This window comes from Harpia harpyja, chromosome 13 (genome assembly GCF_026419915.1).
Source record: "Harpia harpyja isolate bHarHar1 chromosome 13, bHarHar1 primary haplotype, whole genome shotgun sequence".
In the NCBI taxonomy this organism is placed as follows: Eukaryota; Metazoa; Chordata; class Aves; order Accipitriformes; family Accipitridae; genus Harpia; species Harpia harpyja.
The window spans coordinates 11,692,130-11,706,940 of record NC_068952.1 but is presented as its reverse complement, the minus strand read 5'-3'; the positions used below and the strand labels follow the sequence as shown (position 1 = coordinate 11,706,940).

Sequence of the window (14,811 nt, the reverse complement as noted above, 5' to 3'; positions counted from 1 at the left end):
ACTTGAGCATGGGAATGTAAAATGTCCTAACAGATCCAGCTGTGAAAACTTCTCTGAATTGTTATGCAGCAGTTATGATACCTATTTCTGGGAAGTGATTACTCTCCTACAATATGCACGAACATAATTTCTTCAGTATTTTCAAACTACTTTTTTTTGTTGGACACTTTAAGTATTCCCATATGTTGGCTATACATGGCATTTTACCAAAATGCTGTTAAATCTGTACTCAGCATGTCTTGTATCTAACAACAGCAGAAATGTACTCTAGTATAAAAAATACTCCCCCCACCCCCCCGACAAAAAGAAACCAAAAACCCCCAGATATTGATAACTTGCTAGCAGTGAGTCAGGAAGATGATTCACAATATAAAACTCAGATAAGGATACTTTTTGAATTTGAAAATACCAAATGAAGTAGCATATTTAAGAATTGGATGTCATGTACAGTTGTAAGTCTTGTGAGAAACTGAATCATGTACACAAACCTTGCTAGGTGTTTTATTGTTCAGATCTGCTCCACAAAATGAATTGTAGATTCTCTTTCCAGGAATTTACATTTAGTTTCCATGTACGTAAGAAATTTTGAACGGATCATTGCTGGAGGAATAGCAGAACTGTGCTAATGCATTTGTTATATGCTAGAGATTCTAGCTGACACTTCCTAAAACCCTGGAAAGACATGATCCCTATAATGAAGTTCCCAAGTGTCTGAGAGATGTAAGGAATAGTGGAAATAACATTGATTTAGATGCAGGAAGACTTACTGATGGAAATGTTTGAAGAGTCAGCTGGGTATCTAAGCACCTTTGAACATCTGATTGAGAAGGGTGATAATGAAAGTGTTGAGCAATACAATATTGCTTGAAAGTATGAAAGAAGGGAGAGGGGGAAGGAGTTAGGCAGGGTTGGCTGGGAATGAAACTGCCAGCAAGGTGCCAGATAGTCTGTGAACAAACCAGTACTGAATTATGTTCTTCCTTCCCCCAAAGTCCTCTAGTTCTGCAAGTAGTTGTCCTGGTAGTGTATCATGATGCTGATGAGCTGGAAAATGTGACAGTGACTGATGTTTCAATGGCTCTGTTCAAACATGTTTGTTTTTTGTTTTTTTTTTTTTAGCTCAGCTTCCTAAGAAAATAAGGCTTATGTAATTGTGCTGTCAGAAAGTCAGACTTCTTACTCACATGGCTAATATCAGCTAAATTTGAGAGGGAAGGTGGTTGCAAATGTAATTACATTTCTGCAAAGTCTGTGAAATGGCAGCTGAGTAAGAAGAGAGCGTGTGCTGTGGTGCTTCCAAGGGCCAGGCAGGCTCAGCTCATACCCGTGAATTTGCAGCTAGCTGCCTGGACAATCAGTGAACGCGTGCTGGTCAGCCTGTCAGTGCTGGTCCTGACACGTCCTGTCTGGTGCCCAGTGGAAGTATTGAGAAGATGTGGATGCAGAAAATTATTTTTTATGGGGTTTGATGACGGAGTAGATCGGGGAGAGAAGGATCCCTGGGAAACCAGGAAAAATATCTTATAGAATTACTTGCTTTGCAAAAGTTACCTGTTTCTGGCCTTGTTCAGTGTTTACTACTTTGCAATTGATTTTCTGTTTCATTATAAGAGTGTTCATGTTATTTTGTAGATTCATTCAACTGGCCTATGCTGCTGCGCTTTGCTGAGGGAAGTTGTTTTTTCATGATGTCCTATTTTGTGTGGAATGAAGCAAAAGCCCTAATGCACCACCAGTGTTGCTCTGAAGACATAGGAAGTTTGATGTGCAGTTTAACAGAGCCTGATTTCAGTGTTACCACTCAATGTGGTAGCATTGCCTTTGCCTTCTTTCTGCTTGCTTATTGCTCACTCTTTTGTATGGCTGCTAAAGTTTGTACAGCTGAAAGGGCAGGGTGAACAAGTCACAGAACTGATCTAGCTGAAAATTAGCCCAATGATGTCTTTCCTTTCCTTTCATGGAAAAATAACCTCCAAAAGCTTTGTTTGTGATCTTGTGAGTATGTGTGTGTCTTTCTAGTTTTATTTTCTTTTTTCCGGTACCACATGGGCAGGAGCTATTTACTTGAAGAATTTCTGGAAAGAATCCTGCTTTGATACTTTCTTCTGGGATTATTTTTTTGCTTGCACTGAGTATAAATGAATTTTGCTTCTGTATTCAATGTTTCTTTTGTCCTCTTCAAAGGTTAATGCCACAGAGCTGTCACAGGTGGTTCTTATTTTTCTGTTCATGCTGTTACAGCAATACTGTTTCTTGAACTTGTCTTCCCAGTCCTTTTTTTCCCTCTGTATAGCTGTTCCAGTATCTGTTTCATTCTCCTCCAATTATTACTGTTAACCTCTGCCCTTTTCCTTTTGTAAACTTGTAACTGTTTCAACAACAAAGTGATGTTGATATGAAAAGCTAAAATAAGTTGTGTGCAATTGTGAAGAATGTGAATTTAAGGTAGCAATCCAAGGGTTTTCTCCTGAGAAGCAAATCTCTTCAGGTGAACTGTGGGATTGTTTTTTAAATATGTTTTTTCTAATTGGAATGTCTTGGGTGCTGGGTATGGAAAAGGGAAGGGTCATGCATTTTAGTAAATGAGCTGCTTCCCAGCTCTGCTTACCTCAGGGAGATGAGACCCTGTCTGTATGGAACTACTTCAGAGGAAAGCTTCAGTGCCTGGTAGCAGGGCTTCACTATCTCCCCTATACTTTGTCTCCTCCATAAATGGCACCTTGGAATTGAGGATCTGTTTGGGGGCTTTTAGCAATACTTCGTTTACTATCCGCTCATACTGTGCGTTGTTCTTGAGAATACGTGAAGATTGCTCAGCTCCTTACAGGATTTGGGCCGTAATCAAGGCTGACACTGAGTGGCATATTGCCAAATTGTGCAAGTATCATTTATTGTTAGATAACACTGGACATCCGTTAGTGTCTCTTGGCTAATCAAGACTGTTGCCTCACATATTCTTACGATGAGAGGGCAGAGGATTCTTGTTGTAGCTGCCAGCTTTCATCATCCGAGTGGATTGCAGAAGATGGGACTCTAGGGACAATTGAGAATAGGAAGTTTGAAGATTTGCTATGTTCTCCTGAAGCATTGGAATGACTTTCGTAGACTCAGGGCGTTGTCTCCAGAAGGTTGCTTTTGTCTTGGTTTTTTTTTTTTTGTGGTAGTTATTATTGCAAAATAAATGTGTAGTTTTTTCTAAAACTGTAAATCTATGTGTCTGTTCCAGGGCGATTTGATGAAACTGTGATAGAAGAAAGAAGGCAATGTGCTGAAGATTTGTTGCAGTTTTCTGCCAATATCCCTGCTCTCTATAACAGCAAACAGCTTGAAGAGTTTTTTAAGGTTTGTTAGTATTTGCAGAAGTATTTGTTTCTTACTGATAGGAATAAAGTATAGTGCTGATTCTGTTCTACTTTATAAACTGTGGAGTGACAGTGAGCTGATCTGACATGTTTTGTGAAGTGACTGGGAGTTTTCCATTCACTCTAGAAATGTGGCTTTAAAAAAACCCCTGTGCCACACCTCTACAAGGTGGAAAGTTTTACAGGAACTTCGGGTGAAGGGATTTGGAGTTTGTTTATTGAATGATGAGCAAAACCTGTGATGTTAAATTCAGGGGTTCAGTGGGGAAGTAATAAAAATATTGTTACTGTTTCTATACTTCGTGTAGTGTTTATAGTTTCAAACCAAAGGAAGGAAGACTGTCTAGACTCTTCTTATGGCCTGTTATGGTTTCAGGTCTGTGATAACAAATTTGGCATATAACTAGTCAAATGTGCTGCTTGTACAGTGTGGTGAGAACCACTCTCCAAAACATATTTCAGGACAATACATTGGTTCGGACTTCGTCTTTATTACATCTGAAGCAGTTTGTTTTCAATAGTTCCTTCAAACCTCTTTATTTTCAGTAGCTTAGTCCAACATTCTGCAAACACAGGAGCATAAATCTACATGTAAACATGATGGTAACTCCCTGGAATTAAGGAGATGCTCATCTGGCTGAGGTGGGACTTAAGTGTATTAATGTGTTAAGTATGTTTAAATGATACATTTGCAAAAGCAAAATTACAGTGAAGCTTAAGAATCTTCACTTGTGTTCATGATGCAGTGATGCAGTTATTGCAGAGTTCTTTAAAATACTTGAAATAATTTTCTTTAAGCTTTGGTGGCAAGAATGAGTGGGGAGACTGAGTTAGAATATTTGACTTTTCAGTTTATTTGCATTTGCACTTTTTCAGTTCTTTGGAAATACTTCTGTGGTTTTGGGTATTCGTTCAGACTTCTCTTCCCCTCCTTTGCTTAACAAAAGTATTAGTTTTAGCCTTCCAATGGACCTTTTCTGCCTTTGCAAGGGAATGAAATAAACTAGAAAGACATTATTTTTTGTGGGAGCAAGTATATCTACAAGGGGAGTTATGCAAGTTTAATAATTAGGGCTCACTTGTTAGCTGATGTTGTGTCATGTTTTCCTCTAAGAAAGCCTTAGGTTTTGATCAGTCACCAGCTCAGACCATGTCCTTTAGCTCTGCTCACAGGTGGTTTTGTTCCTTTTCAGATTTTTTGTGCAAATAGCAATGGAGAGAGAGACTTGGACAATGAAATCTTAGAAACAACTGAAGGGAGTGCTCTGTGTATCTATGTACTATAGACTCCAGAAAAATGTGCTGGCTGGTGTGAAAATGCACCGAGCTAGTTCAAGACAGGTTAGCAATGCCCATTTATAACACTGCCTTGGAAATGGTGCAGTTTCTATTAAAGTTGCATGGAAAGTGTGCACCTGAGATGCGAAGCAGAAATTAAAAAAAACCAAAACGTTTTGGTGCTTTCTAGTGCAAGTAAGTGTCCCTATTGTTACTTCACTTACCTTTGATTCCTTTCAGGCTTGGGAGGGAATAATGTCTTCCTTATATGCTGGGATGGCCTTGTCTTCCCTGTTTGTCCAGGCTCGACTACGACTGAACTCAAGATAGTGGGTCATGGGTGGGAGACTAGTCTGATGGACTAACACTCCTGCGTGAGGGACTTGCTGAGTTTGGGAACACCACTGAAGGGCACAGACTGTAGGTACCACAAGAGAGCAAGAGCATTGCTGTTCTCTCTCTGTTAAACTCTGGGGTTTGCAGGCAGACCTGCTGCAGCCTGTATGGTTCAGGACTCTGAAGCTGCAGTAGGCTAACTGTTTAGATACCTAGACTGTCTGTGGCAACCAAACATGGCCTAACTAAAAGACCTTGTTTGATTTTGCAGGCTTATATAGTTTAATTAAATGCATTAACTCTAAAGTAATGGAGCATTCACTGGTGAGGAAATTTAATGTTGACTATCACTTCTATATAATGAGACTTTCCATAGAGCACAGCAGCTAAATAATTCCTTTCCCTCTTTCTTTTTAGGGTGGAGAGGTGCATGATGGGTCTGAACTGATTGGTCCTGTTGAGCCTCTGTCTGATTCTTTGACTGACAACCTGTCTGACTGCAGCTCCGAAGGTTTGCTTTCTTTTCTCATGTAACCTTATAGTGTGATCTGTTTTAAAGCAGCATGTAAGTGACAAGTGCCGTATTTGTAGGAGTATTGGCATCCAGTTTGTTTGCTTGGTATGACAGAAATGCTGGAGCTGGGATTAACAAAAGAGAAGTTGGGCTCAGCAGAGCTCTATCTGCACTGCTGGAAGTTTGCTTCCAACAGGAAGTTTTCTGGGAGTTTGTCTGGTCTATTCTAGAAGTCCTAGTGCTCTATTGCTCAAAAAGAACTGCTTTTGGTGCTAACTGAACTGAACCCTCTGGCTTAAATGTACGTAATCCTGCCTGCTTCCAAAACGTTGGGCAAACAGTGTGGTAGTGTTTGCTACTAATCATGACCCAAGTCTCAAGCTGTAAAAATTCACAGAGAACTTTAAAACCATTTTGAGTTTGATAAATAAATACAAAGATGACTGTCTGAATTTGCCTGGAGCATGAGAAATAGGTCTAAGATTTGAAGTGCCCCATACATTTGAGAGGGTTCTCATTCAGCTGTTCATGCTCTGGGTGTCACCATGCTTCCAGTGCTTAGTAAAATCCAGAAGAGAGTTGGTATTGTATTTTAAAAGTTTAAGTATGTCTTCTGGATTGAGCATATGGGAGGGGTGAATGTTAAAGCCTTCTGCAGGGCTTGGGGAGACAAGCAAGTTGTTTAAGTCTCAAGAAAAAATGCTGGCAGTTTTTGTTTGCTAAAAAGAACTCCCTATTCTTGAAAGTCTGAGAGGTTGTGTGTTAGAGCCAGTGTGTGCTATGTTCAGTTGAAAACTGGAAATCCCTTCCTTAACTTGCTTATGTTTTCTGGTTGTGCTATGCCAATGGAAAAGGATGTGCCCCTTTTCCTGCGACTCCATTTCCTTAGCACAGTGTAAAGATGCACATGCTGGCTTAGATACCATGTGTAGAGTAATTTCAGTGGCACTTCACTTGCAATAAATAATAATATAGCTGTAAGGTAGGGTGAGTCAGCCCAAACAAATACTGTGCTAGGGCTTCTTGCCTGCCTCTGGAGGCTGAGCTAGCTTAAGCATCTCTGTGTATAATCATCTGCCAAGTACCATGCAATCTTTTAGATATTTATGTATTTCTGAGTTATACTTGGGTCCTTGTGACTTATAAGAAATACTCTTCCAACCCTAGAAGTTTTCCTTTGGAATTGTCTTACACTCATGCATAAATACACATTATTATAAAACCACTTAAGCTTATTTGGGAGGGTTTTTTTTCTTAACTGCTTAATTTCCTTTGGTCTTTCTGGCATAGAACTTGCTTTGGTAAAACTCTGCTTGAATAACAAGAACTGCTTGTGTTTTCTAATAGTGGTTGGTTTGTTTGTTTATTTTTTGCTTGAGGTTGTATTACTTGCCATTGGGATCTCTCTATGTCAGTAACTTTGTGCTTAGTTGTATAATATATTCTACATGGGCAGTGAGTTTTGCATTTTATTTTGTATGTCTTCTATGATGTTAATGAACTAATGCCCTGACAATATTTCGTTCTGTGAAGGGAAAGGTATAGAGCTGTTTAATTTCAGAGGGTAGTTATGATAAATACCAGTGACTAGTTTTAAAAGGGCACTATTTCTGTGAAATCTAACATTCCAGATTCTGACAATGCACTCACTTTACACTCTGCCTTATAAAAGAAAAAGTGCTTCTAAAAATGCTTAATACGAACATTTCTATTCTTTATTCACGAGGGCCTCATTTTTAGAAGAACAACACTTCTTTTATGTAAGATAAAATATTGAAAAGAAAAAAAATGCTGTAAAGTAGAAAAAATCTTTGATACCCTTCTGAATTGTGCTGGAGTGCTTTTAGAGGATACTTACATCAACTATGAGCACAGGATTTACAGATGCTAAATGTGACTTTTTGTGAAGTTATGTTTTCTAAAAATCTATGTGTCTTCCAGCTCATATTTTCTTATGTTTGAAACCAAATTGTGGGGCGGGGGGAGAGACTAGGGACAGAAGGAAACATCTGTCTTTAAGGCCTCTAGATGGCAGTGGCAATACTCGGCTCTGAGTCCTCTCCCTGCCTCTCCTCAGGGCATCCTGCCTGCATCTAATTTTTCCGAGTCTGATTATTGCAGTTAACTGTGACTAGTTCACTGTGTTAGTTTCTGTGAGCATTCAAGGGCCTCCATGTGGGCACTGTTCGTTCAAGCTGTTGTACTGAGAAGTATCAAACCCATTCCTTAACAGGTGCTGGTGTTTGCTTATAAGGGTGGGATGTGTTTTCTCGCTTTTATCTGTTCTTTTCGGACAAAGTTCATTTTGCAGAAGGGTGTGCACATTAATGGCAGAAAATGAAAATTGATGGTAGTAGAACTGTTTTTGTATGAGAATAAGCAATAAGTATCTTGCTTGTAAATGCAGTTTGGCAGTTCATGCTTTCACAGGAATGTGCTTTTCAAGAGGCCACGTTACCCAGGTGTTCCACCAGTTTTTGGAAACTGCGTTTACTCCTCATATACCCAGTGAAATTGCACAAGGCAGAGACAAGTACAGGAATTTATGTTCAATTTCAGCATCATTATACTCATCTAATATTCCTGACAGTCACTGTCTTCCTCTCTGTGTACATGGGATAATGTTCAAATGTCCAACTTCCCTTCCAAAAGTCTTTCTATACCAGTCACCAATTTCATTCAAGAAATTCACCAGGAAGCTCATAGTTTTTTTTTTTTTTTTTTCCCCCTTCCCCCCCCCCTTACCATGTTCACATTATCTTCCCAGAAATAAGCATATGAGGTTCAGACTGTTCCTACCCCTAGGGCTGACTGGAAGCCCCATGACCGTGGTTGTGTGGTGCCAGACCTGGGCTCTAACCCTGGCCTTAAGCAAAGTTTATTAGCTTAGGCTCTGTACCGTGCTAGCTGTGTTCATTTCTGGTCAAGTTGGCTGCAACAGAAGAGCAAATGTGGTTTTGTTTGGACTGTATGGAGGAGAGCTTGGGTCTGTCTAAAATCTGCTGTGTGGATGTGCCCTAATTCATCTAGTCTGGGTGGTCAGCACACCCTTCCCACAAACCCCCAGCTTTTCCATTTGTTCTCTCTGTCTGCACCCTTTGTTTGTCAGTCAGCTCTGCTTCCACCTATACATTCCCTAGCTAGCAATTTCTCGTCACTGAGCAAAATAACTTGACTCCTCTAAATGTTATTTCACAAATTCTCAGTCTTCCACACCCAAATTTGACATCGCTGTCCCTAAATTGGGCATGTGAATGGCCCGTTATTAATAAGCTAATTAATGAATCTTCTGTCTTCTTCCAACTGCTCTGTTGTGAGGTTGCCGCCTTTCTTGCAGGATTTCGGGCTGCACAGGCAGTTTTCTTCTCTGCGTGGATACTTTGCTTTATGTCCCTCCTCTGAAAAGATCAAGAGCATTGTCTTCCGTTCACCCTGTCCCCTCCTCTCAAGTAGTCTTGTGTCACTAAGTATCACAGTCCCTTGCTTTTCAGACAAGTGGCTGGTAATCTGTTCTCCTTTGTGTCTTTTTCCTCTCACTCACATTAAAGGAACTGCTAGCTTTTAGAAAAGCAATATTTCTACAGTGCATTCTTACTCCTTTTCCATAAATTGTAAACTCCCTCTAACTTTGTAGTTGCAAAATCAGAAGAAATTTCGAGTTAGTTGCCTTTGAGTCAGCTCCTTGCTGCTGCTGCATACTTTTTAAAGATAAGTCAGAACACTTTACCTGGTAATGTGGATAAACTCTTGACTCTGTCGATAATACAGAAGAAAACAGACATCAGGTTTTAGCTCAGAATTTACTTTCTCTGTGTGTACAAACAGCTAAATGTCTTGACCTTGTTGCCTGTTTTATTGCCTCAGTGGATACATGTGCCAAGGTGATAAAACAAACTGCTACTTGATATCCAGGTGGCACTGCCAAATTTGTGGCTCGCTCCATATGTCTCATGCAGGGTACTATTCTGGAATGACATTTTTGAGACTGAAAGCTGGCTTTTTTTTTTTTTCTTGGTGTGTAGGTCCCATCTTTGAAGGCTCTCCTGTTTTAAGTCTCCTTAGCTGTAAATCATCCGAGCAGTGAGAGATAGGGATTAAAGTGCTGCTGCTATTTAAATTAGGTGAGTTGGAGTGCTGAGGTTTGAATTAGCCCCCCCAAGCAAGCACCTGTGTTTTGTTTTTTAACCTCGGAGGCAATGAGAAATGGCAAATCTAATACTACTGTCACAATCTTAATGGTGTGTTACCAAATGGATATCCCTGATAGCTGGTCAAAGAGCAGTTTCATATTATGTACTTTTACCTGTAGTAGGGTCATGCCCTTTTATTTTGATGGCAAGCGAACATCTAATCTGTGGTACAAAAGGATGTCAGAAACATTTTTGTCATTCTTGTTCTTTTCAGTTCGAAAGGATTTAAGTGGGCTTGATGATGTGACACTTACGAGCCAATCAGAATGCGGAGGTGAGATCTATACGTTGTTTCCGTTACATTTGTGGAATTTAAATTATTAGAAAGTCATAATTATGAGTGAATGCTTTTCATGGATGATAATCCTTACAGAAATGGTATGTGTGTGAAATGTCTTTGTTGCCATTTATTTCCAAGTAACCCTGCTAAGTTGCTGTGGTCAGCTTGCAGTAAGTATATGTACTTTTAGCTTATGACAAATGTAAAATAAAATGTGTTAGCTCAAATTTTGGTGGAAGAGGTGTAAGCTAATTAATTTTACCACACGTTAGCAATGAAAGAAGGCTATACATGGTAGATGTGAGTTAGTGCTGCGTGATGCATAAGCTGACAGTAACTGTGTTAATTCAAACTCCTAATTTACTGGGTTTGGGATGCTTCATCTAACTGATTTAAAACAGTATGTTGGGATTTCTTGAAACAATAATTTGGCTCCTGCCGATTGACTTTTCTAATAGCATTCACACAGAAGGGCTTAGTTTTGTAATTTCCTGGAGCCCAACAGTGAGCAGACTTTGAAAGTTTAAGTTGGGTGTTAGGTGTTGGTCTCTTCATTCCCAGTATTAAAATGAAGACCAGTTGCTCTGTGGAGTTTGTAGCTAATTTTAAAAAACATGTTTCTATGGGTACTAAAAAATAATTTTTAAGACAGCTTTACATGCAGGGAATTTCTGTGCACGAAGTCTCAGCAAGCTGCATAAGTGAGAAGAAAGCTAAAATCTTTGGATGGGATAAAGAATTTTGGTGGTTCGTGAGGTACATGAGAAATCTAGAGTAATGCATGTCTTTCTGACTGTGCTTTTCAGGCTTCTCCAGTGACAGCGACCTGATCTCTCTGACAGTTGATGTAGACTCTCTTGCTGAGTTAGATGATGGAATGGCATCCAACCAAAGTTCTCCCAGTAGAGCTCTTGGCCTTTGCTTTACTTCTGAACCCCCAGTACAAAGCACAGTGGCACCTCAGCAGGAGTGGAGCAAACCCGAAGGAGAGAGGGAAAGCCATAGTTTGTTTACTGGAAGCTTAAAACCCAAGCCTGGCAAACAAGATTACTTAGAGAAAGCAGGCGAGTTGATAAAACTGGCCTTGAAGAAAGAGGAGGAAGAAGATTATGAAACTGCCTTCAACTTTTATAGAAAGGGGGTTGATCTGCTTCTGGAAGGTGTTCAAGGTATGGATCTTCCCGTTATGTTTGCCTTTGGTTATATGTATTGTGGCATTTCCTTAGTTAACATCAGCTTACTGCATTGCAAAGAGGTGATACAAAATGCAGAATGATATGTGCTTGCCTTTCATGTGCTTGATAGCTGCTGTGCATATGAGAGAGAGAGAGAGAGAAATCTTTCTTTCTAAGACTGAATGATAATTTAGGGTCTCATCTTCCAAGTGCCCAGTATCTCCTCTTTTAAAATTGCAGCACAACCTTCGACTTGCAGGTAAGTAGCAAAGTGCTCCACTTCTGCCTCTTTCCTTTTTATTACCTAGGCATTAATTAATATGTGGCACTTGCAGCACTGTTGAAACATTATTTAATTTACATGGTTAAGTGAGGATTAATTATCCCCATTTTATGCATGGGGAGAGGCAGACTCAGGTTAACTTCCCAGTCACAACAGGATTAGAACTATTCTTGGCTCACAGCCTCTTGCTGCTTCTGCTGAACTGTTCTCCTTTCCTAGCTAAAGGGTGCATACAAACTTACATGCCTGCACTGCTAGAGGAGAACAGGATTTTTTTTTTTTTTTTCCAGAAGACTTTGGTGTGTCAATATATGTCTGCAAAAGCTGTTGTTGTTAACTGACCAGATGCAACTACATGCAAATTTCTGCGGAGTCTCCTTGCACCTTGTCAGTCAGGGAACAATTTTTTTCCCCTTCCATCTCTAGTTCTTGAGAATCTAGAGTGATAACCTCATGTATTTGCATTTTGTCCAACAATGGCTTAAAACTATGAAGCACAGGAAAAGATTTGTTCTTTTCCTGTAGTGGATTCAGGGTCTGTGTATTGTGCTTCAGTTCCACACAGATCAAATGAGTAAGATTAGAATTGTGGCTTTGTTTGATGGTATACAGCACAGATGCATTATGCTGCTCCAGATCTGAACTTAAATGCTAATTTACCAAAGCACACACAAGCAGAAGCCTTTGCTGCATCTCAGTATGATGCTCAGCAGTGGTCCAGACCCTCTGAACAGTTCTAGGAATGGAAGTTATCTGCTAAGCTGCTTTAATGGAGCCTGGCAAAAAATAATGGATAGGTTACTGATGAAAACTAGAGGTATGGGCCAAGATATGTGCATAGCCTTTGTTCAAAGTGTCTTTTTGGCAAAAGTAAACCCACCTCTTTCTTTCCAAGTCCCAGTGATGTCGGTAGGGTTGCTGCTTTGCTGCTTGTTGTGGCTTTTCAATAGCATCCTATCTTTCCTTGCCCATGTTGTCAAAATGCTTTTCATTCTGTTGGAGAGCCCATCTATTCTTTCTCTGTTAATAGACTTCTTCATACACCTGTGTGCCATTTAGTTATGGTCTTCTGAAGAATATCCTGTTTCATCATAACCACTTCTGTCTTCTCACTGTCATGCAAGGCTGCCACGATGCAGTTTTAAACTGACAGTTCAAGTTTCAGCTTCAAAAAGCTTTCTTGATTAAACATTTTCAAACTGTTAGGGCATGAACACAAGTCAGGCTATCACGCATCATTTGAGCTGCAGTAACTATGCATGCATACTGGAGTTGTGGCAGTGGTTAAACATGTTGGCTTTGAATCCATGGTAATCCTTACAGTAATATGTTTACCTTGAAGCTGTGAAAAGCTTTTCTTGCATATGTTGTACGTGACTTGCTCAACTGATGCATACTAACTTGTTAAACTAGAGTGGGTTGAGCTTTTTACTTACATTTGCTAACATTTCCTCCAAGTACTTTTGCTTCTTTGCTGTTGACTAGCTACTCATCCAGCTACCTCAGATGACTGCTAATCCTTTCATCTCGCCCACTGGTATCCATGCTTTTCAGGCTAGGAAGAAATTCAAGGAGTCTTAGAAAAGTGTGATATTCTGCCCTGTTTCCCTGATGCCACTCAGATAGTACAGTGGGGGTTATTAATAAATTTATAGTGGTGGTACCTGTGTGGGTGGGTGGGTGGGTGGAGGTGTTCCTGATGGATGAAGAGATGTGTAGCCAGCACCTGCAACTTCTTCTGTGCAGTCCCTGACATTGCATCTGTACAGCACAGGAGAGGGAATAATGGGAATGAGTTGCTTTTTAACTGGCATGTTATTCTTTGGGAATGTAAGTGTACATAGGCTAGTTCCTAGCAGTCTGCTATTCTTTCTCCTTTCTCTGTGTTACCCTGCATGGCTGTGAAGGAAGCAAATGAATGTTCATTCTCTGCTGGGCACTTACACTAGATTTGGGTAGATCCGGCTAATTTTGTCCTGTTCTTTTTGGAGCTTTTGCAAGCTGGCAGGGAGACACTGATGCCCTCTTTATAATGACAGGGCTGATTCAAATGCTTTCCTAAAAATATATGCCTTCTCAGGATCTGTGAGGACAGTAAAAACACCCCCAAAATCATGAATAACTACCTGTACTATACTTTCTAATCTAGCTACTTTGTGAGGGTGGTATGTTTAGCATCGAGATGTGACTATTCACTGTATGTTGCAATAAAAAAAAACCAACCACCTTAACCTAATCACTTCAGCTATTTAAACACCCGTGATTATGTATTTCACATGGATAACAATGTGCTCCCTTCAAAGATAAGGATGGTGCAATTGTTACAAATGCCTCTGGTCTTCTGCCATTGATTATTTTCAGCCTATTTTGTCTAAATAAGCCTTTGTAATATCTGAAAGTGAAACACAGTATTCACATATACTTACACACGTATAAAGTGACATTGCCTCTCTACAGCCATTGCAGAATGTGTGGCCTCTCTAGAATGGACTGGAAGTGGCTTTTGCATGTGAAATGGTAATACATATTTTTGCCACGTGGTGGCACCAAGAAAATAGAAATTGACACATAAAAATTGGAATCGGTAAATGTAACCGGTATACCGGGGGAAAAAGAAACATCATCCATCCTCTCTGTTTGAAGCTTATCTCAGAATTACCTCAGAAATGTAACGCCTCTAAGTTGGTTAGATGTATCTGAAAGATAAGGGTGTCTCTGTTGCCAGCTGCTCCTTTAGGTTTGGTACAAGATCTTACTACTAAAGGCTGCCTCATCAAAATCGTGTATGAGTAAGTTTATTGCTGCAAGTTTATAGACTGGTGTTTAGTTTGAAGTAGCTGGCTTCCATAAAGACAGTCAGAGCAGACTTGAGTGTTACGTTCCTGATGATGTTCCGGCTCTCTGAACTCATGGCACTAATGCTAGACGAGGCAGGCTTTGCATATGCTTACACCAAAGAAATGTCCATCTTGACTTTGTTTTCAGCTGTGTGTGCACGCTCGCAGAAGTATAGCTGTGTTACATATGCACCTTGCACAGTATAATTATTTTCCTCTGCTAGTCTCTTGCACAGTTTTAGTACTAAATCTTCTAATGTCCTGTTCATAGTCCTGCCAAAAAGCCTAATACGCATGTCACGTGGGGAATGAACGCTGTCTGTGCTCTGAGAGGTGGGTGTATACCTTGGACTCTGGGTATCTACTTTTTATACATCTTGGGCCTATTTCTGCTCTGTAGATGCATTTAATATTAAACATGTTTGTCAGTGGGAAGGAGAACAAGTTCTTGGACTGACGGTAGAGCCCTTGGACTGCCACTGAACTACCTGTACCTCTTGTACCTCCCTGTTTCATTTATACCAGAGCTCCCTTGCGTGTCGTGAGAGGGAATAGC

The 14,811-nt window shown here is 40.1% G+C and overlaps 1 protein-coding gene across 9 annotated transcripts in view; it reads left to right on the top strand.

Moving 5' to 3' along the window:
• Positions 1-14,811, top strand: part of RPS6KC1 (ribosomal protein S6 kinase C1) — a 92,993-nt gene that overhangs the window by 15,273 nt on the left and 62,909 nt on the right. For 7 of the 9 annotated variants that reach the window (XM_052806032.1, XM_052806031.1, XM_052806029.1 and 4 more), the window contains 4 exons: positions 3,227-3,342; positions 5,394-5,487; positions 9,895-9,954; positions 10,767-11,129. In XM_052806032.1, coding sequence (XP_052661992.1) covers positions 3,227-3,342; positions 5,394-5,487; positions 9,895-9,954; positions 10,767-11,129 — 633 coding nt within the window. Of the gene's footprint in view, positions 1-3,226; positions 3,343-5,393; positions 5,488-9,591; positions 9,612-9,894; positions 9,955-10,766; positions 11,130-14,811 lie in introns of those variants that run through there. The other 2 variants (XM_052806037.1, XM_052806038.1) reach the window with 2 other exon arrangements.